Source organism: Natrix helvetica (genome assembly GCF_964273705.1).
Source record: "Natrix helvetica genome assembly, chromosome: Z".
Taxonomy (NCBI): Eukaryota; Metazoa; Chordata; class Lepidosauria; order Squamata; family Natricidae; genus Natrix; species Natrix helvetica.
Genome location: NC_138554.1, coordinates 61,527,346 through 61,553,488, shown reverse-complemented (window position 1 = coordinate 61,553,488; position 26,143 = coordinate 61,527,346). Strand labels below are relative to the sequence as shown.

The following is a 26,143-nucleotide window of genomic DNA, read 5'->3' as shown; positions in this document are numbered from 1 at the left end:
GAGGTACAGTGAACTCCCTCGGCTCTAGACATTCCCGTATAACTACCGCCACCCCACCACCCTTACCCAGGGCCCGAGGCTGATGGAATGCACGGAAACCCGGTGGGCACATTTCCACGAGGGGTAAACCACCCTCGTGGCCCAACCAGGTCTCCTGCAAGGTCCAGCTCCCCCTCTGAGATCAGCTCATTAATGAGGGGGGCCTTGTTGGTCACGGACCTTGCATTGCAGAGCATCAGCCTCAGGCCCTGGCTCTGTAGTTCCTGACCACCTAGATTGCGGGGGTTGGTACAAACGACCGGGTGTAACCAACAACCACGGTCTCCCAACCGACGTTGTGGTCTTCTCCTGTCCTCGCATCCCCTCCTCCCCGCGACTGATGTAATAAGACAACCCTCTATTGCAGGGGTGGCGAACAAGTTCGACAAAAAGAGCCAAAATTTTAAACTGTGAGAGTCAGAGAGCCACACCACGCAGTGACCTGCCAAAACAGACCCGGAAGCAATGTTCCCTCTAATTTTTTTTCGATGTGAGCAGAAAAGTATAGTGTTTGAGCGGCACATTTTCATGCATGAGCACCCGAATTTTTTTCACAGATGTCACCTAAGACAACAACGAAATCAGTATTATTTGAAACTCAAAGTTATGTTTCTTCAAGGTACCCGCTTAATTCAAAGTGTTATATAATATCAGTATCACTTAACAACGCTCCTGCTTAGCAACCAAAATGTTGGCTCAGAAACTCTGGCATTTGAAGCACGCAACTCTTAAAGCTGTCAAGTTACAAGACCCTTGCACCCCTAACCCTTTAGGGAAAAAAACCGCCAGGGGTCTTCAAACCTGACAGCTTTAACACTTGTGGACTTCAACTCCCAGAATTCCTCCTCCAGTCATGTTGCAGCGACGTCATCTGCGTGGATCTGCTCCATCTTTGCTTTCTTCATTGTGGGCAGGGCTTCTGCTGAAGATGCCGATGAGTACGAGTTGCCACCAGAATAACTGCTGCTACCTCCTCCTCCTCCAACAGAATCACCAGATTTGCTCCTGAGCTCAGCGCTGGGTTACCTCTGCCCCCTCCCCCTCCTCCGTGCTTTTGAGGAGCCATGAGGCTTTTTTTCCCCTGCTCCCCCCCCCGCCTTCCTACTGGCTCCTCAAAAGCACGGCGGAGGAGGAGGGGGCAGGGGTAACCCAGCGCTGACTGAGCTCAGCTGCTCCGAGCGGAGGGGAGGCGCCGCTGCCACGCGCGGAGATGCCGGCTGGAGCTTTGGCGGCTTCATCTCAGTGGCAGCGCCGGGCGGCAAATCCGGCAGTGCTGCCTGTTAGAGGAGGATGAGGAGGAGGTGGCAGCAGTTCTTCTGGTGGTGGTGGGGGCTTTGGGGCTTCACAACTAGCCTCAGTCGCCCCGTGCTCCTCAAAGCAAGTCTGGGGAAGTCCTTTGCAGGCGGCCCGTTCTAGCTGCCTGCAAAGGACCTCCCCAGCTTCCGAAAGGGAGCGTGCGATCCGAGCCACAGTATAGTAAATAATGACAAGAGGCAAAGAGCCTCATTTATTTTGGCCGGGAGCCGCATGCGGCTCGCGAGCCGCGTGTTCGCCACCCCTGCTCTATTGGAATGTTCTTTCCCCTCCCCCCCTCCACCACACTCACTTCCCTCCTAGACTCACCTGTTCGCCTGGCACTGGCTCCCCTCCTGGACAGATTCCCCCCCCCACCCTAAAACCCTCCCTGGAACCCCCTAAAAAGGATAAAAAACATTTATTTAAAAAACCCCTAAGCTTCCGTTTCTTCCACCTCTCGGGGTCTATAAACCCGTCATCAAGGCGGGCCCTTACAAGCAACAAGGGCCATGCCTGCAAGAGGGGGGACTCCTGCAGGCGGAGCATCTTGAGAGAGGGCAATTACTCCTCCAGGCCGCACGACGTACTTCAACTGATCACATCTACGAGTCCACCTGGCGATCTTTCTGCTCCTGGTGTACGGGTAAGACCTTGGATCCTTTAGGGCCACTGTTCCTCACGTCCTAGAGTTCCTCCAGGACGGCTTGGACAAGGGCTTAGCCACAAACACTATCAGACGCCAACTGGCAGCTATCTCCTCCGTGTTAACTTGTGGGGGTTCAACTTCTCTGTCCCAGCAGCCCATGGTGCATCACTTCCTCAAGGCAGCGTCCAACCTAAAGCCACCGACAGTGCACAGATATCCCTCATGGAAATTACCCAGAGTTCTGGACGCTCTTACCACTACTCCATTTGAACCACTGCGGGAGGTCTCACTCAGGTTCTTGACTCTGAAAGTATCCTTTCTGGTGGCCATCACCTCCACCAGAAGGATCTCAGAACTGCAAGCACTCTCGGTAAGTGAAGACCTGTGCGTATTCCATCAGGACCGGGTGGTGTTATGGCTAGACCCCTCCTTCATCCCCAAGGTGTGCTCCTGTTTCCACCGCACTCAAGAGCTCGTGTTACCCAATTTCTGTCTAAATCCTTCCCATCCTTTGGAACGCAAGTGGCACACCTTGGATGTGAGGAGGGCCCTCGAGATTTATTTGAGGAGAACCCGGCCCTTTTGCACAATACAATCTCTATTTGTGTCCTTCCAGCCATCATCCATGGGTAAGAAGGCCTCCTCTGCCACCATAGGCAGATGGTTACGGGCGTGTATTGCTACAGCTTACTTTTCCAACTCTGCTCCAGTCCCAAGTAGATTGACCGCTCACTCTACTAGAAGCGCTGCTAACTCAGCGGCCTGGGCGGCCCAAGCGTCCTTGGCAGAGATTTGTAGGGCGGCAACTTGGGCCACCCCTTCACCGTTCATCAAGAACTACAAACTGGACCTTTTCGCATCCGCAGATGCAGCTTTTGGCCGTAGGGTGCTACAGACAGTCCACAGGACGAGCACTCTACAGAACCAGTCATGAACCCACCCGGGTGGGGACGAAGGTTACTTTGGTACGTCCCAGTCTGGATGCTACCTCCACCACTATGGAGAAAAGATGTTGGTCCTTACCTGAGACGCCTCTTCTCGTAGGGTGGAGGTAGCATGCAGCCCCTCCCATGACAGAACTGGTTCACTGATCAAGACCTTGAATGGGGGTGTTCTCATTGCGGTTTTTCTATATACACGTATGACTTCTGCTTTAGACATTTCTACAAGACTTTCTACAATGAACACTTGACAACCTGATGTACTGAACTTCTGAAAGCGATGAAGCATCGAGTCTGACATCCTTCGTCGGAACTGGGCTTTGCCTAGTGACAGGGTGTGTGGTTTAAATTAACTGTCAGGCTCAGTCCTCGCAATGAGTGGATGAAGGTCAACCCAGTCTGGATGCTACCTCCACTCTACGAGAAGAGGCGTCTCAGGTAAGGACCAACACCTTTTTTCACTAAAGGAGTGTAGGAAGGAAATGGGAGGATTTTACCACCACTAAAAGAAAAAAAAGGATAAAATCCTAAATTCAGAAACAAAGGCACCACTAGAAGCTTTTTAAGAAAAACCGGAAACATTGGAATAGATAATCATCTAAAACCCCCATAGAAACAGATAGCCCAAGAAGGGAGATCAAAGTAATTAAAATTCCAATATAGTGGAGGAAAAAAACAGGAAATGCGGATACAAGAGGAGATTGGGCTAGGTAACAAGGGGGAAGCAAAAGGTGCTAAAGACAGACCAGGATGACAAGGAAGGAAGAAAAAAGGTGCTGAAGACAGGTTATAAAGATAGTATCAGTTTTGGGAAACATACTTGGGGCAAATAAAGTTAAAATTACAAACACAAACTAGCAAACACCTCCTTGCCAATCAAAGAGCAAAGCAGGAATGAAACCATTAACACAGGAATCACGCAAAAGCCAGAATCATTAGTATCAGACTTCAAAGATAAAAAGAGTATAAAATATCGAGTCAATCCCAGTTTAGTAGCTAGCCCAGGAATGGTGTCCTTGCTGCTTGTACCTTGCTGCTTGTACCTCCTTCCTGAAAAATAAAATACCTGGCTTCCATGCAGATGTTCCGCTCAAATTATTTTTCACGCTTCCCAGCGGGAAATTCAAACCTAGCAAAGGAAGATTTGAAACCTTCCAACAGGAGAAAGCGGGACAAGGTGAAATGAAATATCCTCTAATAAACATTTTAGCAATAATTCTACAATTTGTTCTATTGGTCTATAGCTGTCCCATTCCTAAGCCTTGGCTAATGAATGCCCCAGGAGTTATCTAATAGACTTTTGATTTGCTGCCGGCCATCTCTATTCCTAAATTTTAGCTGAGGTCTGCAAGTTGTCTAATTCTTGTTACTTTTATCAACTTTCTAACTACCCATAATTGCTACAAGCTTTACGCATGCATATTTCTTGTTGATAAGCATTCTTTGTTCTTGTGAGACAGACAGACCCACAACCCCAATTACAGTCTTCCTGATTTACTTTCAAATGTATGCCATGAACCTGTTTTAGCAGCCAGCCCATCACAGCTAATAGTTTATTCAGAAAATCTTGATTCTGTAAAACATGATTCAGTGCAATATTGAACTCTGATTCTGAGATCTCATTCTTTTAACCTAGTAAAATAGCATTGATAAAAGAATTGTCTATGCTGGAGAAAAAATAGCATTAAATACACTTTTGCAGCCCAAGATTTGTAGTTGACCTTTTCCTGAAAACAGCTCGTATATTATTGTGGGGGGGAAAATGGAGTATTGGCTCCAATCATGCTGGCTCAACATAATAAATGGGCTTCTTTATGATCTATTTTGACCATCTAAAGTGTTTGTATTGGACCTATATTTTTGATTCCTATGTGCATGAAATAAAATTCAACTTCAAAGGTTTTATTAGTACTTAACATCAGACCAGGATCACATGTAATTCAAAATTATAATCCAGTGAGATGTTTGAACATGGTCATTGTGGTTTATAAATTCATGTCTTAATATATTATATGAATCTAATCAAAGTCCTTCCTATTGGCTGTATTTGCATGAGGCACCCACATATGAATATTTTGGAATATTTAATCTTCTAAGCTTCAGCGGTACAAAGAACCATTCACTTTATAGATTTTGTTCACACATACTGGAGTACACTTTCATTAGTCTTTGCAGCATTCTATGGAAAGCAAGAAATAGATGTACAAAGAGTCTGAACACATTCACAGAAAAGGCTTTATATTATTTGTTAAAAATAAAGTAAGCCAAAAGGCCCCCTGGATAAAAGCAAAGTGATATCTTTTCGCATTATCCGTTGTTGTTTGGAGTCCAGATCTTGTAGCCTTCCTTTAGTCCAATTTATCATAGTATTTTGCCTACTATTTTGCAAAAGTAAAATAAAGATAACAATTATCTCTAATGCTTTACTTTGTCCCCGTTACTCCATATTTTATTTCCATCCTTTCCTTGTTCGAAGCAAATACGCCCTTGCTCTACTAACAAGCTCTACTCCTCAACGGTGTTTTCCAAAGGAACCCGGAAGACTTTAATTTTCCTATAATCATTCTTTCTCAACATCTTCCGGTCTTTAAGCCAAATATTACTCGCAGTTTTTCTCGTCCGCTGATTGGTCGTTGTGTCAGAAGGTGGGATCACCGAGCAGGCGCAATGGATAGTTTCCGGGTCTGACGGGGTTGTGAAACTTTTGAAGTCGCTCTTTGTTTTCTATTTGGGCTGTATTTCTCTGGTTAGTTGCTGAGATGAATCGTTTGTTCGGAAAATCGAAGCCCAAGGCGCCACCTCCGAATTTGACGGACTGTATTGGCACGGTGGGTACCACAGAGAGCGAGGGTGCTGGCTGAGCTCTGTTACTGCCGGCTTCTCTAGAGAAGAAAATCATCATCACGCCCGATCTGAAGGCTGAATCCCATTTTTCAGAACATTTTAGTATAGATATCTATTAGCAGATTTGCTATGTTGCTTTTGATAATTCTAGGGCAATGTTTCTCAACCTTGGGCCTTTTAAGATGTGTAGACTTCAACACCCAGAATTCCTCAGCCAGACTTGCTGGTTAAGGAATTCTGGGAGCTGAAGTCTATATATCTAAAAGGAACCAAGGTTGAGAAACACTGCTCTACGTCTAGGAAGGATAGTCGCTACGGTAGCAGAACAGCAGATGCTTTCTCGGGAGCAATATTTACTGGTCGCTAACACGTCAAATAAAGTGTTTTTAATGTAGTTTGAGCACTGAATTGTGTATATGTTCCTTTTGTTCATACCTTTAAAATTACACTGTTGTCCTCATGTTTCCATGATATTTTAAACAGTCTCATGGCTCCTTGGCTCTGACTTGAATTGTTTTGATGTAGTCAGTACTTTAATTCATATCTTATGCTGAGCCATGATTTGCTTAACCATAGTTTGTTGAATAAATTGTTGGCTGGATTCTGAGAACGTATTTTGCTTGATGTGGTTATAATTTATGTAAAACCAAGGAATCCATATTATGCCTACTAATCACTTTTATCCCTTTCCTTTATCCCTCCAAAGAATAATGTGGTTAGTTCTGCCTGTTTGTGTGCTTTCTAAATAAGTTTCATTCTACCTGGCAAGCTAGTTCAAAACTAGGGAAATTGGGGAATAGGAAGAGAAATAATACTGTGCATGAACATATTTTGATGAGTTCTTGGATTCCAGCCAACATAATTTAGGATATATATTTTGGTGGAAAATCTCAAGACAACAACTACATTTTTAGTATTTAGAAGTGATGATAGGGGCACAAAGAGGAACAATAAAAATGTCAGACCCAATTGTTACTTTTCTCTTATATGTAACTAAGGCTCTTTAAGCAGTGTAAGTGGAGATTAATTGTTTTAATTAGAATTTGAGTTATAAATTAAAGTTTGGCTATTGTTTTGAGCTCCAAGCTTGGCAATTTGGTTTCAAACATTTTGTCACCATTTGAGGAAACATCAGTGTGTTTTAAATTTTTCAATTGTTTAATTCAAAATGCACTGACAATATCCTCAAATGGTGACAAAACGTTTGCAACCAAATTGCCAAGCTTGGAGCTCAAAACAATAGCCAAACTTTAATTTATAACTCAAATTCTAATCAAATCAATTAATTAGATTAATAATTATTCAATTCAAAATGCACTAATGATGTCTCCTCAAATGGTGACAAAATATTTGCAGCCAAATTGCCAAGCCCAGAGCTCAAAACAACAGCCTAACTACCAACCCGAGCTACTAATATTCAAACATATTTCAAACAAGTTTATTCACATTTGCATACCGTGATATAGCAATTCTTTTTTTGACAATAATAGAAACCCTTTATCCCCTACAATCTTAATGTCTACAAATAAATGCTTTTAACATAGTCATTTTTAGTATGTTCTCTTTATATAGGCTTAGAGCTCTGTCAAGTTAGTTTAAAAAAATCAAGCAGCTCCTAGTTTTTTATTTTTTCTTCATGATTCCTTTTGTGAATAGTTATTATTGATAAACAAATGTAACAATTTGCTAGACTGCATGTTTAATAGTTGAATAAATACTGTAGAATATTTTTACTTTTTATTTTGACTAATGTCTTTGCTGCCACTTAATAGCTCCTTTATTCATTATTCCCGACTAAAGGTGGATAGCAGAGCAGACTCGATTGATAAGAAAATTTCTAGACTTGATGCAGAGCTGGTGAAATATAAAGATCAAATGAAGAAAATGAGAGAAGGGCCTGCAAAGGTAAGATGTAAATAGTTTTATGGTGAAGTGATTCATGGTCATATGATGACTTGTATCTCCTGTTTTTTAGGATAATTTTTAATGTACCAAGGTTCAGAAGAAACAAATGAATAACCTTTTTCTAAAGGTGTGCCAAAACTATGTGTGTGCATGCGCGAGCAACCCGCCCAACTGCGCATGCATGAGCGACCCTCACCGAGCATGTGTGAGCAACCCTCATGCGGGAGGCCATTTTCACCCTCCCTAGGCTTCAGAAAATCCTCCAGAACCTGGGGAGGGCAAAAAACAGGTCCAACGGGTCAACCCCAAGTTAGGAAACGAACTTTCGGTTGACCCTTTGGGCCTGTTTTTCACCATCTCTAGGCTCCAGAGGCTTTCCTGAAGCCTGAGAAGGGCGAAAAACAGCCCAACCAGAAGTTCAGAAACAAACTTCCGGTTGCCCGTTGGCCTTTTTTTTGCTCTCCCCAGGCTCTGGAGGCTCTGGAGGGCAAAAACGGCCTCCCCCAGCCCTCTGGAAGCCCAAAAATCAGCTGTCCTGCATGCTGGAGGTGAGGGCTGCCGAGGGCTGCCGTGAAGGTAAATATGGTTCCGCGTGCCATACGTTTGCCATCACAGATATAGGAGCTATTCTGAAAATTTTTGCAATTTAAGGTGGAAGATACGAGCAGAGCTAAAGCTAATATTTACTTAGGCTTATGATTAATTACTCAGTGGATATTGTCCTACTACAAGAAATTCATTGTGTGGATGAAATCCATTTTAAAAATAGATGCAATCTTCTAGAATATTCTGTGGCTGCAACTATTAAGCTAACTACGCAAAAAACAACATAGACCAAGTACAAGATATGAGATGTCATACTGAAGTGAATGTATTTGTCAATTTGTATAAAATACTCACACAGCTATGGAATAATAGCATGTGTCTAATATGCAGTATTCCACAGCAATTATGGGGAGTTTTAATAGCTGAAATATGTTATGGGGACACAGAGACACTAATTAAGATGGTAAAATGATAGTGTAGTGAGTGGGAACTGAAAAACCCTTCTTGGTCCTTGATGCAAAGGATAAGGGTATGTTTCACTTGGCCAGATAGAGTAAGGACTATAACCCTGATTTCAGTGACGTGCAGTCAGGGGAGGCAGGGGAGGCGGAGCCTCACCACTCTCGTCATGAAAATAAAAAAGAATTACTCCAGGAAGCCGTGAAAGTGGCTGGGAGAGGCGCGCGGCTTGGTTTAGCCTCCCTGGACATCTCAGCAGCAGCCCCAAGTGTGCCGATCTCGCCATTTTTTACATCGGGCGAGCCTGTGATCCTTGCAAGGGGAATGGGACCACGTGTGCAGGAGGCTCCTCAGCTCCAGCCTCAATCAGCGCAGCCGCGGTCCCCTTCATCTTGCCTCAGGAAGGAGGGGAATGGGACCACGTGTGCAGGGGAAGGGGATCGCGGCTCTGCTAATCTGAGGCTGTGTGCTGAGGAGCCTCCTGCACATGTGGTCCCATTTCCCTTGCAAGGATCACAGGCTCGCCCAATGCAAAAAATGCCTAGGTACCGTGTTTCCCCGAAAATACAACCTGTCCTGCGCTCACTGACCTAGCGTTATCCCGAAAGCACCAAGTTACAGGAGCCGGGGGTGGAGGGAGCGCTCACGTTGCTTGCCGCCTTCAATATACTGCTAGGTTGGGGAGTGGCGTTCTGTCCGGCCAGAGGGGAGAGTTGCCGGGCGGCTGCTCTCTTGTGAACTGGCTCCCGAAGAGCCGGGCACAGCCTCAGGGGCGAAGTAGCCATGAGGTAACTATGCTCACGAGCAGCCGCCCGGAAAATCCCCTCTCTAGCCGGGAAAAGCGCCATTCACTGACCTGAGCAGCCGCCCGGCAAATCCCCTCTCCAGCCGGGAAAAGCGCCATTCACCAAGCCCTTGCGCAGCTCTCCCAGGCGACCGCCGCTGGCTGCTGCTGCCCGCCGCCGCCCGCCGCCCCGCCGCTCCGCTCCGTGCATAACTTCCAAACTCCAAAACTTCCAGCATCGCCCGCTCTAGGAGTGCTCTCTATGGTGGGCCGGCTGCTGGAAGACTGTCCGGAAAACTCTCTGTCCAGCAGCCGGCCCACCATAGAGAGCACTCCTAGAGTGGCCGATGCTGGAAGTTTTGGAGTTTGGAAGTTATGCACGGAGCGGAGCGGGGCGGCGGCGGGCAGCAGCAGCCAGCAGCGGTCGCCTGGGATAGCTGCGCAAGGGCTTGGTGAATGGCGCTTTTCCCGGCTGGAGAGGGGATTTGCGGGGCGGCTGCTCAGGTCAGTGAATGGCGCTTTTCCCGGCTGGAGAGTTTCCCGGCAACTCTCCCCTCTGGCCGGACAGAACGCCACTCCCCAACCTAGCGGTATACCGAAGGCGGCAAGCAACGTGAGCGCTCCCCCCACCCCCGGCTCCTGTAACTTGGTGCTTTCGGGATAATGCTAGGTCAGTGAGCGCAGGACAGGTTGTATTTTCGGGGAAACACGGTACCCAGGCATTTTTTGCATTGGGCGAGCCCGGGATCCTTGCAAGGGGAATGGGACCACGTGTGCAGGCGGCTCCTCAGCGCACAGCCTCAGATTAGCAGAGCCGCAATCCCCTTCCCCTGCACACGTGGTCCCATTCCCCTCCTTCCTGAGGCAAGATGAAGGGGACCGCGGCTGCGCTGATTGAGGCTGGAGCTGAAGAAATTTCTCCGTTTGGGCTGCGCCCCTGCGATCGGAGCAACCACGTGGTTTGATGACGTCACCAGCCTCACCAGTCATAAACGTCACCGCACGTCACTGCCTGATTTACATTTTTTCTCCAGGTATATGCACAATAGACCATTACATTGTAACAAAAGGGTACTCCAGATACCCCTTGGAAGTTAGCACAGATCTGTGCTATTAAATGTTGGATTCTCAATATTTGTAGGATAGAGCCCTAAGCCTTGATTGAATTTATTAAACATCCAATGGATCCCCTAAGGTAGAAAATTACAATTAGTTTGTGGGATTGCTACTTTCCATAGTTAAGAAGCATATCTCAAGGGGCTATAGAAAAACATATATCCCAGCCTGGAGCCAAGAATGCACAGAGTTACAAAAAATGTGGAGAATCATGACGTGGTACATTCTTATGGCACTAATGAGTTTTCAACATGCCAGCAAAAAGAATTGGTCTGTGCTTAAAAAACTGGGAGGTAGCTTCATGAAAGATATCTGAAATATTGACAATGATCCTTATAAGAAAAATATAAGGAATAAATAGAGAACTAGTGAAATCAAAAGGGAGAAAAAAGCCCAGAGTCAATGATTTAACACCAGAAAGCAAATTCTCAGAAGAATTTTCTACATTAGAAATTGCTAAAGTACTAACAATAAAACACTAACAATAAAATCAGGATAAATGACTGAGCTAGATGGAGTATATCCTGAGTTTCTGAAGCATTGTGGGCTATATAATATACTCCAACTTGTAGGGATAGAGGAAAGGTTACGTAGAGGAATGCACAGCATACTGCCATGACCTTAGTAGCTGTTTACCTCAGATGCCTATGAGCTCACCTAATTAACAGCACCAGGCAGTACTGGGAACCATCTAGATATGTGAGGCTCTACCCTGGCTGGGATGTTCTTAAAAGATTGACAAGGAGAATGCCCCAATTATTATGCTGTTGCTATATGCTCTTTGCTTTGCTTGTAAAAACTGTATAAAAGAATAAACTCTGTGAAGGCAGACAGACATTTTGGATGAACCCTGTTATGACTGATCTCTGAATCCATCACCCACTCACCCAGTTTTATAACAATATCCAACGAACAGGGAGACTTACAAAAATACTCAAAAAAACCCAAATTGTGGCCATCCTGAAACCTGGTAAAGAGGAGAAAATTGTGGAAGATTTTAGACCTATAGTGCTCTTAAGCATCTTATAATTTACTGGAAAGATTTATCTTAAACAGAATTAAACCCCTCACCGAGGAACATATATACCTATAGATAGGCTGGATTTAGCTAAAAAGGTATCGGATATCATCATTAATATCCCATATAGAAAATGCATTTCAGTGGAGAAAAAAAATATGGTGCTGTGTTCCATCAGCCTATGATACAGTGTGAAACCAGTCTCCACAAACAAGCGAAGCCCATCCACGGAATGCAGGCAACATGCAAAACCACACACCCCTCCAGTCCACGGAAAAACCCTTCTCCATGGAACCGGTCCCTGGTGGCCAAAAGCTTGGGGGCCACTGATCTAATATATCAACTCCACATTTTAGAAGACAATCAGCCTTAAAAATAAAGTGGAAGAAGTGCAAAGCAAACCAATTATTACCTATATATGAGGTCTATCATGATCAAATAGTCAGACTCAAATCTCAGAACCAACAGTAGAAAATCTGGACAGCAATTAATCAGAAAAAAACTTAGATACTAAGACAGCATAGCGCCAGGAATGCACAACTATTAACTCAGAGCTGTTTAATTTAGTGTCTGATCCAGTGCAATGCCTCTCTAGCTTTGATCCTCCAAAGAAAACTGGATGATACTCAACCAGATCTGAACCTACAATGCAAATGCCAACTTTGGAAATAAAATGGGGACTTTTTAATAACACTAACTGTGACTATGTGAACGTCCTGCAAACTTTATATCATAATGCAACAATATGCCCCTCAGAAACTTTGCTGTATGTCTGCAAAACTACATTATCTCCAGGGCACTGTTGTCCAATGGCTGTATGATTTATATATCCGGCTATAGGCTTAGCCATTATGTATAATGTTATTTTTTTTCATAATTTTGTTCTTCATTTGCATTGTACTTTTTTAAAATTCACTGTACTGATATTTTATATTTTGATTCACATTTTATATGCCATTTTTGTTAATTTTTATGTACTTAATGCTGTATTCTGTTACACCATATGAAATAATAAATACATTTCATCTAGTGTCGTTATCAAGATAAAGAGGTAACAGCAAAGAAAATGATGTGATTTGAATTCTTTTAAGAAAAACTAATTAAGCAATTTTGAAATTTTTTAAACATATGCTTAATTGGTTGATTATTGCTAATCTTATCAAAGAATATCTTATTGGTATTTATTGATTCTAGGCATTATAGCAAAAACTTGTATATAAATTTTAAAGTACAATTAATTATATGTTTAATTAACTTTCTATTCAGATATTAATCCTTATTGAATTTAACATCTGCTTTTTTATATATATTTTAGAATATGGTAAAGCAGAAAGCCCTGAGAGTGTTAAAACAGAAGCGAATGTAAGTGTCTTACTCTCTAAACATCATCAATCTAAAGTTATATTTTTAAATAGGCTGCTATCCAGCCATTCTTTTGAACTGTGCTTGGGAATAAGATGGGTCTTGTCGTTCATTTTGCATTGAATATTGCATTTAGGTGCTTCTAACCTAATTTCCCGATTGCAGTCCATTTCATTGTTTTATGGCAGAGAAATTCTTAGGATGGAAAGAGAAGGAACTTATTTTCTAGAATAAATTGGAAGGAATAGGACAGTATAGTCTTTATTACATTGGAAGAGCCTATGTTAGCAAAAAAAAAAATCAAGAACCTAGTAGCACTTTTTATTGTTTGTAGGAAAAGGTGCTAACAGATTCTTGATTCTTTATTACATTCAATGAAAAGAATTCTTTTTGCAGCTTAACAGTAAATAAATGAAATAAACACAAACATAAAATTGTAACTACATCACTGAAACCACGACAAGTTTTATAGGCAGGCTCAAGGAACTGAATTGTATTAGTTTCATAGGACTAGCTATACATAAAGTAAGCCAGAATTGTCTAGGTACGTCATCAAATTGTGAGTTATAAAACATGCATCCTTGCAGAATGCACAATAGTAACAAGGCATGAATATTTAGTCTGATAATCTGTCTGGAGGCATTCATGTGAGATTTAGTAGCTATTTGGTGTACTGGTAAAGGTGCTGGCCTAGAAAACAGAAGTCTTGTGATTTCTTTCTTATGAAAGCTATTTTATCATCTTAAAAGCCAAATGTCTAACTATGCCCTATAGTGTAATATTCCTTGGCAAAGTTCCTCTTCTCCACTTTCATGCCAAATTCGTCCTTACAGCTGTTAGAATGTCTCTTAAGAAATTATGATATTTTTCATTTATTTTCTGGAATTTAACGCTATTAGGTTTTGAATATTTTTATGTATTTCTTTTCAATGCTTTTGTGGGATTTTTCTTTATAACCAACACATGACAACACGTTCCTGACATTTACAGCATATATTATTATATGATTTGTTTCTTTTGGTATTTATTGACAGAGTTATATATCATCACTTAATACATTTTATACCAATTTTCTCTTAAATTGTAACTTGAAGTAAATTGTGTTAATGTTTTCCATACCTCATCCTATTGATATATTATGATTATTTAATTTATTTATTATTTGAAGTTTTTACATCCAGCTTGCCATACAGTTTTCTTTTTTTTAATATTATAAATACCTTTGAAGTCATGACTATTATGTTACTATTTGGGGATTTTATCCATTCTATTGTACATGATAAGACAGCAGCACAGTAACATAATTTAAGGTTAGGAAGTGCAAATTCATCCATTTTTCAATCTTGCAAAAATTTAAATTTTACTCTTGCTTTTTTTCCCCACTCTATAGAAATCTGTTTACTTTTCTGCTTCAAGACTGGTTTAGGCCAAAGTCATCCTTGATTGATGATTTAGTGCCAGAGAGACCGAATAGGAAGCATGATTCTTCTGATTTTGCTCTCTCAAAAACAATTTCCACTGGTCTCGTCATTCCCCTATATCAGGATAATGTGTCAAGATAAAAGTAAAGAAAAAAAGGATAGCAAGCATAATGAAGTGATAATTCCCGTTCTTCCTACCAAAGACCTAGATGAAGGACCAGGTTTTTATGGCTCCTCTAAACAAGTGGTCAACAACTGGTGGTCCATTGACCACTGATGGTTTGTGATAAAATTTTGGTGGTCCCCAGAAAAAAAATTGCATTTTTTATATTACACTAAATCAGGGGTCCTCAAACTACAGCCCTTGAGCCGGATGTGCAATGAATGTTTGCGTTGCTGCAGAGAGTCTACCGCTTCAGGGTCTTTTTGTGTGGGTTGGAGTGGGAGAGAAATTCTAACTTACAGTTGCTTCAGCCGCCTGGTGTGGGGCTTTGGGCGAAGGCTGGAGGGAAGTGCTGCTGGTGGCTAAGAGCCAGAGGGCCTTGTTCTAGTGGGACTGCATCATGGCCTGGAACTGGCTGACCATCTCAGTGGCCAGATCTGATTCTCTGGTACCTCATCTTTTGCTGGGTCTTGCTGCCCGACAATCAGTTTTTAAAAAAAGATTTTTGCAGCAAGAAATGATGGGTGGTTACTTCTGGCTTTTGTTGGTGCAGCTGGGCATGCCTTGGTCATTTGGAGAGACCCGTGACCTGCTCTCCACCTTGAGACACTGGCCTGCCATGTTCACTGCTGCCACCTCATGGCCTGCCCAATGACCCGGCCATGGTTGACACCACTGCTGTTGTCAGGGGCGAATGGGGCATTGTGGCTCTGCATTGTAATGGACTCCAGGAGGAGGTGGGGACCCCATCTCCCCCATTGTGAAGCTCACTAAATTTCACTGTACTGTGCAAGGCGCTACGAGTGCAGCGGGTAGGCCACTTCAGCCATGAGGTGGCAACAGCGATGGTAGCATGGGTTGGGTCAGTGGGCAGGCCATGAGGCAGCCATGGCAGCAAACACAGCAGGCCATTGTCTCAAGATGGATAGCCGGTTGCGTGTCAGCAGGCAGGCTATGAGGCGGGGGCAGTCAGGTCAGCAGACAGGCTATGAGGCAGCCATGGCAGCAAACACGGCAGGCCATTGTCTAGGGATGGATAGCAGGTTGCATATCTCCTCAAGCAACCAAGCCATGCCAATCTGCACCAACAAAGGCTGGAAGTAGCCACCCACTCTTTCCTGCTGCAAAAATCTTCTTAAAAATTTGACTGTCAGGCAGTGAGACCCAGCAAGAGATGAGATGCTGGAAAATCAGACCCGGCTGCTTTTCTCTGCCACAGTGTTTCCCAGACGTAGCTTACAGCTCCAAGCCTGAAGCAGTGAAAGGCGAGAGCAGCCTTGAGCGCAATGAAGGCAGAATGCTGTTGCTGCACAAAGGTAGGTTTGGGGCACTAAGGCTCCGGCCATTGCTACTGCCGCCTCAGCCCGTCTGTGCCGCCTCATATTGCTAAAACAACACCATTACCTCACTCTGACTGGCAAGGACTGTGCTACTAATTGCACCAGTACAGCGGAGATTTCCAGCCCCACCCAGAGTGAGTCTCTTTCTCCTGCTGACACTCTTACCTTCTCAGGTCAGGCGAGAAGTGACTGGGAGCCGATGGGCGGGACCAGCCATTGGTGGGATTAGCTCGTTTATTGAACTGCACAAAAAAGTTAACTTCGCACTGGTTGAACCAGTGCGAAGTGTCTGAATCCCACCACTGGTAAGATCCCCCCCCCCCCTCTGCCATTGTTTCATTCAGATGGGAGAACATTTTGGATTTTTCAGTTCCCTGAACCGAATGCCCAGTTTTCCCACAACACCAGGGCTAATCAGGCATCTGATACACCCAGGATCTAGCAGGGCAGTCAGGAGTCTCTTGCACCCTGAGGAAGCCACCATTAGTTCTATTCAAGTGGTCGTGGAAATAATGGTGCCACTTACCATCAGATCATCTTATCCCTCGCTCTTGTAAATGGCTGGAGGCTTTCAGGTTGGAGTTCTCTCCCCCAGACTGCTAGGTAGAGTGAACTCTTCAATCTCCATTCCTTTTTAGCTCATCTCTTTCAGCTTGGACAGACCTTTTGTCTCCCTTCGGCAGGCCTTGGGACCGGTTTGCAATGGCACTCTACTACTTGGTGTCCCTCTTTATTGCAGCAGAAGCACACAATGGAGCCCCAACAGGGTTTGGCCAGCTTGGGGGAAGCACCTCCCTTTCCCCCTTTTGGATGCTTCATTTCGCCAGAGTGCGGTTTGCTCATGGAATTCAGCCAGGTTGATTTTTATTTCACTGGCTAAGATGCAACATCTTTGTAAAGTCCACAGAGCACCCCGGGACTAATCCAGTAACGACCTTTGAAATATCAAAAACTATTAAAAATGAAAGCATGTAAAGCTCAAGGTCCAGATCGTCTCACAAATCAATATTATCATTTTTGATGACCAACTCCTTCAGCCATTAAAAAAGACGCCAACAATGAGATGCAATTTTGGTAGAAAGATTGAAGATTTTACAGTCATATATTCATAAAGATCTGGCTTTTTGTCAAAAAGATAGTTAAGAGACAATGTTTTGAATATTATTGAATATCTACAATATCATAGTAAGAAACAGGTAGCTTTAATATTTTTGGGTGACGCGAAGGCCTTCAACAATTTTAGTTTTCATGTTATAAGTTCTGGAAGATAGGAACTTGGAGAGAAATTTATCCAAGGTATCAATGTGATTTATACCACAGCAAGTAAAGATCATTATTAATGGAAATTTAACTAAATCATGTAAAATCGAAAAGCATACAAGATATGGATGCCTTTTATTTCCTGTTGTATATATTGGTCCTGAAATTTTGAATAAGGATATTAGAGAATTTGCTGGTTAAAAAAGGTAAAGGTTCCCCTCGCATATATGTTCTAGTTGTTCCCGACTCTAGGGAGTGGTGCTCATCTCTGTTTCAAATCTGAAGAGCCAGAGCTGTCCGAAGACATCTCCGTGGTCATGTGGCCTGCATGACTAAATGCCGAAGGCGCACGGAACGCTGTTACCTTCCCACCAAAAGTGGTTCCTATTTTTCTACTTACATTTTTACATTCTTTCAAACTGCTAGGTTGGCAGAAACTGGGACAAGTAATGGGATCTCACTCCGTTACACGGAGCTAGAGATTCGAACTGCTGAATTGCCGACCTTTGTAATCAACAAACTTAGAGTCTTAGCCACTGAGCCACCACGTTCCCGTTGATTGGTTAAGCAACCCCATTGTTGCTTATTTAGCTATATTTAAAAAAAACTCAAAAACCATCATAGAACATTTGATGGTCATAGAACTAAATGAGTTTGGCGCTTTAGTAGGATTTAATATAAATAAACAGAAAACAATGCTTTCTAAGAATATGATCTCCCAGGACTATGAAATTGACAAAAAGTTGGTGGAGAAAAAGGTGAAATACCTGGGTTACATTGACAAATATAAATTGTAAAGTGCCTCTTTGGAATGATATCAAAAAGGACCTTATTAATGTAGATAAATTGCTACTATAATTATTGGATAGAATCTCTGTAATTAAAATGAATGTTTTACTAAAGATGCTTTTTCTGTTTCAGGCTTCACCAATACTTATAAGTGATATTCCATTTAAACAATGGAAGATGTAAATCTCAAGTTTATATGACAAGGGGGGAAAATAAAGATATAAATTATTGCAGGATGCTAAGGAAAGAGGAGGTTTGGGTTTACTAGATTTGAAATTGTATTTTGATGCCTGTTGTTTAGTCTGGCTTAAAAAGTAAGTAACTCTCCAAAACAAGAGGTTATTCAAGGTGGAGGGTCATGAATTAAGATTTGGATGGCACACCTATTTATGGTATGATAAGGTTAAGTAAATGTTGTTTTCAACAACTATTTTATTAGACTTGCCGGTTTGGAATAAATATAACGTAAGGTTCTCTACAAAGATGCCTCTTTAGATGTCAGCCCAGAAAACTTTTTTTAGAAAAAAAAATGGTGGCAAGGCCAGACTGATGGACTTATGGTCAAATAATATTTTTAATTATGGTTACCCTTTCTTCAAATCTAAAGAGGAGTTAGAATTAGAAGGATGTAGGTACTATTTTTTTAATAGTTACAATTGAAAAAAGGATTAGATAAAAAATCTTAGGGACTTAACTTTGAAAAAAAAAAGAAATTCTGTGTGGTAAATATTGCTAAGGTTTATAAAATGTTATTGAAATTGAACTTGGATAATAAATATGTGAAACATTGTATGATACAATGGCCAAAGAATTTTGGAACTCTTAGTATCGAACACCAAAGAAATTGTCAAAAATGTATAAAGGTATTTCAAACATGTTAAAATGCAAATGTAAACAAGGAACATTTTACCATTTATAGTAGTCTAGTGATAAAGGAAAGAAATATTGGAGCAAGATTTAAATCTTAATACAGATATTTCCTAAAGTGAATATAAAGATAAAACCAGAGATTTTTTTTTAGCTTAAGGAACAGAGAACTTTAAAAAAATGGAACTTTGATATGATAAATATTGACAGCAGCAAGAACACTCTATGCACAAAAATAGGACACTTTGTCCCACAATGAATGAATGGTGCAAAAATTGATACGAATTAGCAGAAATGGTTAAATTGACCACTTTGATTAAAGAAAAAACACAGTTAATTTGGATTCTGTTGAGAAACTGCTTCTGGACATTCCTTGAAGTGGAAAAAATGAAACATTGATTTTGGGTTATCATGATGAGTTTGTTATTATAGAAATGGCTAGTATATATTATTATGTAAAAATAGAATAATGAGGTTGTATGTTATTACCTTATTCTACCTTATTCAAAAGAATCAGAAGTCAATATTTTTTTCTTTTTCTTTTCTCTTTTATTGTACACTTTTTCCTCTTTATCTTTTCCTCCCCCTTTCCCCCCATTATTTTCATTTTTATTTTTATTTCCGTATTTTGAAAACTAGTAACTTTGTAACTCAATAGTATCTGTTTAAATTGAAAGCTAACTTTTACTTAATCTTCAGATTAAATAGATGCAGAATTAAAATTTGGCAGCACCTTGCTAACTATCACAGATCCCAAAAAGCTAGGTTGCACCTGGTTGATACTTAAAAGTAAATCTACTAGAGAACTTTAGATTATAGATTGAACTGGCAAATAAAGAAAATCCTCAAAGATGGCACTGGCAAAACAGTAATAATAATAATAATAATAATAATAAATATTTATTTCTTAGCCGCACCCTCTCCCGAAGGACTCGGGGCGGCGTACAACGAAACATATGAAATAAATATGTGGACAAAACAAACATATAACAGAGACATATACCGAGACATACACAAGGAGGAGGTCGGCTGACAAATAAAACAATTAAAATACAGTATTTAAAAACCCCTAGATAATTAAATATAATTAAAATACCCAATAAAAACCCGTCAGGAGCGATATGGTTAAATCAAAGTTAAGCCAGGCCAGCTGCTTGGAATAGGTGTAATATATTATTAATATATTAGTAATATATTATTCGCAAGAAAACACGTGTAGTAATCAGGATATTTTGTTTTTGAATCATACAGCAGTTACAATTACTACAAGAATTTATGCTGCTCTTTGACCATAATAAAGATTTGATTTGATTTATTATAGGAACTGACATGCTCATTTTTGTTTCAAGTTCTAAATTTGGGGACTGGGACTTAAATTTACACTGTTTGATTTGTAGTATTTTGAAAGATAACTAATACTGCAATTGTACCATGCTTTTAAGCGTATATATTATTAACATAGGTACGAAAACCAACGGGATAATCTTGCCCAGCAATCCTTCAATATGGAGCAAGCCAACTATACAATCCAGTCCCTAAAAGATACAAAAACAACGGTAAAACTGCCTTTCATTACATTTGTATTTATTTATTCAATAAGTAATAATGAGTCTAATTATTTTATCTGATAACTTTTCTAGGTTGATGCTATGAAGCTAGGAGTGAAGGAAATGAAAAAAGCTTACAAGGAAGTAAAAATTGATCAAATTGATGTGAGTTTTAATGTTGCTTTTTTAAAAACCCTATAGTCCTCTTTTCTGGCCTGGAATAATAATAATGCCTGCAAGCAAAAACAAGCAGGTCCATAAAATAAAGAAAGCAGTAGAAAATAAAGAAGCTAAAATGCTCTGGAACTCTAGAATTCAAACAGCTGTCACATACTTAACAAGTGTCTACAAGAAAAATAAAAAAAATCTGGATAGTGGATGTGGCAATTATGTTAAATTGTCTTTATTCTATTTATATTCCATCTTATCGTTAGCACTTCAAGGTGCTATGCATAGCACTCCATCCCCTAGTTTTTCCACAACAACCCTCTCAAGTAAGTTGAGATGAGAGTGAATAATTTTCATGAGTTGCCAGTTTCAGTTAAACAACATTTTCAGTGTGCTATATTTTTAAAACATGAAAAGAATGAGAACAGATGAATCTAGACTTAAAGTATTAAATTAGTAGAAATTGTAGTTTACTTTCACTGATTTCAAAAAGTCTAGTCTATCGATTGGTTCTCATATTCAGTAAACAATGGTTAAACAACTCATGGTATAGTATAGCTCAAATCCAACAGAAGCAGGGGTGGGATTTTACCGGTTTGGATCGGTTCAGGCAAAGCGCGCACTCAGCGAACCAATTGTTAAACTGGTAGGATCCCACCCCTGAACAGAAATGTTTCTTATGTCATTAAAAATATGGAATATTCACCAATTACATGAACTAAAAGAGAATAGAGGAAGGCTTTGTTAATTTCAGGCAAATAAGTTATTTCTGTCATGGTGAAAGACAGAGCAGCCACAGGTCCCTCCTACTGTGATAAATGTACATTTTATAATCCAGGACCTGCAAGACCAGTTGGAAGATATGATGGAAGATGCTGGTGAAATTCAAGAAGCATTGGGTCGTAGTTATGGAACCCCAGAGATAGATGAAGATGACTTGGAGGCAGGTGAGTTACCAGTAAATATTGGTGTGGTTGTATAGCCACGATTTGGTGAGTTCAGTATATAGGTAATTTAATTACTATTTGTACTGTATTGTCTTTATAAGCAAACAGCAGAAAGTGTAAACATATTTTATGTGGGAGTCAATAATGTAGTGAATATAAAAATTTCTGTATTCCCTTCAGTTTCAATTTATTATAGCCATTTGCCAGCAAACAAATAAAAAGAAATGAAAAAACCAAACAAGTATTATTGTATATTGCATTCTTTGTGGATCTTCTGCTGCATCTTGAAGCTAGGTAATCAGGCTACAGAATAGTATATTGCTTCATTAAAATGCTTGTCTGTAAAAAGGAAGTACTTTTGTAAAAGCCATATATAAATGGCTTTTAATCTTTTCCAGAGATTTTAGTGTTTTTAATTGCGGTACTATTGAATTTAAGTCAGATATAACAACTTCACTCCAAATGTCAGTCATTTGATTAGACATTTTCTGTCCTCATCATAATTTTAGAATTAGAAGCACTGGGTGATGAACTTCTAGCTGATGAAGACAGCTCCTATCTTGATGATGCTGCAAGTGTTCCATCAATTCCAGAGGGCATGCCAACTGAAGTGAAAAACAAAGTGAGTCACCCTTCACCTCCTCACTCCCACTATCACATAGCACATAGAAATCAATAGACATTTAGAGAGTAATATTCATCAAAAGTTAGGTGTTTTTTTTTAATTGCCAATCTTTTAAGCAACAAACAATAGGCATATTGAAAGTATTTGCTTTTATTTTCATTTTATTGTTGATCTTTTATTGCTGTGATAATTTGAGAAGTTATGCATAGTAGTTTAAGGGGTTACTAACACTTTAATAGGGTTGTTTTCTTAAATTTATATTAAATACAACAATTGGTATAACCATAGTATGTTGACTAAGGCAAAGTGACGAAATGAAGTTCACATAATTCTAACCTATAAATCATGATTTTAAATATAACAAATGAATTCATGTATGACATAGTATAAGGTATTACATCTAATAAAGAACAAAGCAAAGCATAATATGTACACTAAATATATATAAAATATAAAATAGTGAGTAAGCAACACACAGCAATATCACAGTTAAATATTTAATTTTATAAGATCAGTACTTAACATATGTGGACATAATATTTTCCTGTTTGCTGGGGCAGATTATTCAGAATTTAAAATGTGTTTTCATAGTTTATGGACAAAGCAACAGTTAATAATAAATAATGTATTTTCAATCTCACAGGATGGGGTACTGGTGGATGAATTTGGACTCCCACAGATTCCTGCAACATAATTATGAAGTTCAAAAGGAATGTTTTTTCATATACATTTCTGAGCAAAAACAATGTGGGGGTTGAATCTATACTTTTGCAATATCAAGTAAATAACACTATGTTATGAAATAAAGAATGAATGATAATGTTTTTAGAAAATACAGCACTATAGAATTTTTTAATTAATGCCAAGAAATTAACATTACTTTTCTTTCTGTATCATATATTCAGAGTTCTAAAATTTGGTTTTGTTGTTTGTGTAAAAGTAGTACATAAAAATATTTATAGCTTATTTGTTATATTGTGCTTCTGTTTTTGAATTTGCTACCCCATTTAATTGTAGGTGATTGCACTGTATAATCCATTTGGACATACACTGATTATTACAAAGAGCAACTTGATTTAATTGTGTGATATTTTTTAAAGGTGTTTGACTCAGTTATTATAAATTCCAACATGTTAAAAAATTCATCAGAAGTGTTTCTAGCTGGTATGTATCATAAGCCTATATTTTTTTCAACATAAATTATTTATAAATATGGTTTGCATTGAAGAACATAACCCTGATTAGTAGCTTATTTGATAGGAGAGTCACTTTGAGAAGACAGGAGATGACAGTAAGTAGTTCTAGATTTTAACCAACTTTGTGCTTATGCTGTGGTATAAACTTGAAACAAAATGTTTTGGGTTGTAATAGAAAGTTTTACCTAAGATTACCATAGTTGAACATCCAAATTTCCAAAAACAGTGGTTGATGTAAACCTAGGATCTTAAAATTGCCATGGATGCAATTCTACTTAGTGAAGTTCAGATTGTTGCAGCATGCCTCTCTGCACAAGAGCAGTGGCCAGAGATCAAATTTAAGTCAACTCACCATCTGAAGATTAATGGTCTTAGCACACTGGAGGTGGTTTTCTCAAATCTGGTCAACATTTTTATTATCACTGGCCTGGTTGAAACATTGAATAACCATTTCCTAGTCAATCAGTAATGTACTTCTAGGGTTCTCTTCTCATGCTCGAGCCTGTAGCATTGTATTGTATGTGGATTAGTTATGAGAATTTGAGTGATGAAATGTGAGCACAAATGGATTAAGGAACTATGGTACTGGACTAGAGGCAAATTTATCATCTTAAGATCTGGAATACAATATTCAAAGAGGAAAAAGACAATAAATTTTCTCATAGTTGCATCCACAAAAAACATCAAAGGGAGCTTTCTGTCAAATAGATTACTCCACCGTCAGTGGATCTATGTGATATCTGGATATTGCCTGCATTTTTTAGTAATACTAGTCAAAACTAGACCCAGAATTTACTAGGCTTATTGCTACTTTGAGTGATGCCATACCAAAGTTATCCACTGCAGTGTCTTCTAATATGTCTCTGAATCTTCTCTTTGCAAATTTCTTGATGGTAGTAGGTAAGATTATTGGATTTATTAACATCATTGTTTTTATATTGGATCCTTATCCTGATTGTCTTGTAAGTGCCTCTAAGTATTTTGTCCTACAGATTCTTCAAAACAGAATCTCCTGCTGACCTAAAGAAGATGGTGCTATCAACTATTAGCCAGGGTCCAATGTTCTGAATTTAACCAAGCTGGGGACTGCAGTTTGAGTGACTGTAACATCATTTGTCTTCATCCTTTTCTGTCTAGATTTAGAACAGAATATGGCAGATAGATAGATAAAAGAACTAAAAGAAATATTATACTGTGAGACACACAAGGCAGTGCTATTCACTCATGGGGTGGCGAGTTGGACTTACATTCTGATCCATTTTCTTTGTGTTACAAGTATGTAGTAATAATTTCTGCTTGACCTCTTGGAAATTATTCTGCATTTAGTAATATTTCAACTTGCTTGATTAGTCATTGAGTACAATAAAGATACTGATTCTAATTTATTCCTGCCTTCCATGTTATTTAATATCAATGTGAAATCAATGGAAAGATCATTTGCAGCTTTGAAATTACTGTACAATATTCTGATGATATTCAATTGTAAATATTATTTTTGGAGCTTGGGATTTGATATTTCCAGATTATTACGTTTAAGGGCTGAATGTAGAAGACCTGAATTTGGAAAAATAAATTGAAAGCAAAAAAAATATTACTGATCTGAGGGATTATAATTAATTTTGGTTAGGGTTAGATGACACTGGATTTGTACATAACATTGATGGCAAAATGACCGGTGTTAAGTTCTGACAGAATTAAGTTCACCCATACCTAAAGGAAATGGATCTGATTTCAATGCCCCAAATAAAAAAAATGACAATAAAGGTTATTTCTCTCATCTCTTTCATATACAAACACTCAACATGGAGAGATTACACACGCACGCACACACACACACACACAGAGCTACATACATACATACACACACAACTCTCTGTCCATGTTGAATGCATATCAGAAAGAGGAAGCTTGAGAGTTCACAAGGTTGAGGGAACAAAATTGTGACTGAATCTATTCTGCTTCAGATACCATGAAGCCTTCTCCCAGAAGGTAACAAGGAAACGGGTTCTGAAGAGAATGTGTAGTGTCCCAGACAATACTAAGAACTCTGATCAAACATCACTTAAATGCTATATCCTGAATAGACAGAAGTGACCTGCCAATAATCTCTGCATTCTTTATAATTGCACTGCCTTCCTGTCCAAAGCAGTAACGCTTCCAAATCAGACTAATGTAATGACAGGATGCTCTCGATCATCCCTCTATAGAAAGTGGTGCAATTCAAAGTGCTTTAAAGCCCTACATGGCATAGGACTGGGTTATTTGCTGGCACACCTCTTCCTAAAAATCTGCCTATCCTACTATAATCATACTCCAGATCTCTTCCCTGAAATCCTTCCACCTAGTGGGATCTCGTGACTGCCATGTTTGGTGATTTGGAAGATACGGCTTTTTATTGAAGCAGTGAGATAGGATGGAATGGAATAAAAAGAATGGAATGAAGGTAATCGGAGCTTGCTGCCAGGCATTCTAAGGGGCTGTATAATAGAAACCACAATCAATTTGTTATATTGCCAGTTGTACAAAGACTTTTATTTGCAGTAGAGCTCCATGCTCATCTTTAAATGTGGAAAGTATTTTGGCTTGCTTACTTTGTTACCTATTAGGCAATTTTAAAAATTCTATATCCATTAAAAATTGCTATGTTTTGTAAACTTCACTGTACTTCAAGCTATGACTGTCAATGGTTGCACAATATTTTATTATGGGGATCTTAAATTCATGGGTTCTGCTAGAAAAGCAGATGGAAGTCATAGGCGAGAGAAGCTTCCCACTTGGTTTACCAATTGATTTTGGTAAGCCTTTGGCAACTGGAGGAACAGGGTTTAAATTACAATGATGTTTTTGTTAGTAAGGGAATGGAA

At 40.0% G+C, this 26,143-nt stretch overlaps 1 protein-coding gene across 1 annotated transcript; it reads left to right on the top strand.

Moving 5' to 3' along the window:
- The first annotated feature begins 5,542 nt into the window (after positions 1–5,542).
- Positions 5,543–24,664, top strand: CHMP5 (charged multivesicular body protein 5). Its single transcript, XM_081933449.1, has 8 exons — positions 5,543–5,750; positions 7,567–7,671; positions 12,910–12,956; positions 20,259–20,352; positions 20,437–20,508; positions 21,350–21,458; positions 21,968–22,080; positions 22,727–24,664. Exons 1-8 carry the CDS (start codon positions 5,682–5,684, stop codon positions 22,775–22,777), a joined length of 660 nt encoding a protein of 219 aa, XP_081789575.1. The 5' UTR covers positions 5,543–5,681; the 3' UTR covers positions 22,778–24,664.
- Positions 24,665–26,143: the final 1,479 nt, after the last annotated feature.

Excerpts from the sequence above, each read along its gene's own strand:
- CHMP5 (XM_081933449.1), top strand. The coding sequence starts at position 5,682 with ATGAATCGTTTGTTCGGAAAATCGAAGCCCAAGGCGCCACCTCCGAAT. Across the intron at positions 7,672-12,909 it reads TGAGAGAAGGGCCTGCAAAG|AATATGGTAAAGCAGAAAGC; the intron begins GTAAGATGTAAA and ends TATATATTTTAG. Across the intron at positions 22,081-22,726 it reads CAACTGAAGTGAAAAACAAA|GATGGGGTACTGGTGGATGA; the intron begins GTGAGTCACCCT and ends TCAATCTCACAG.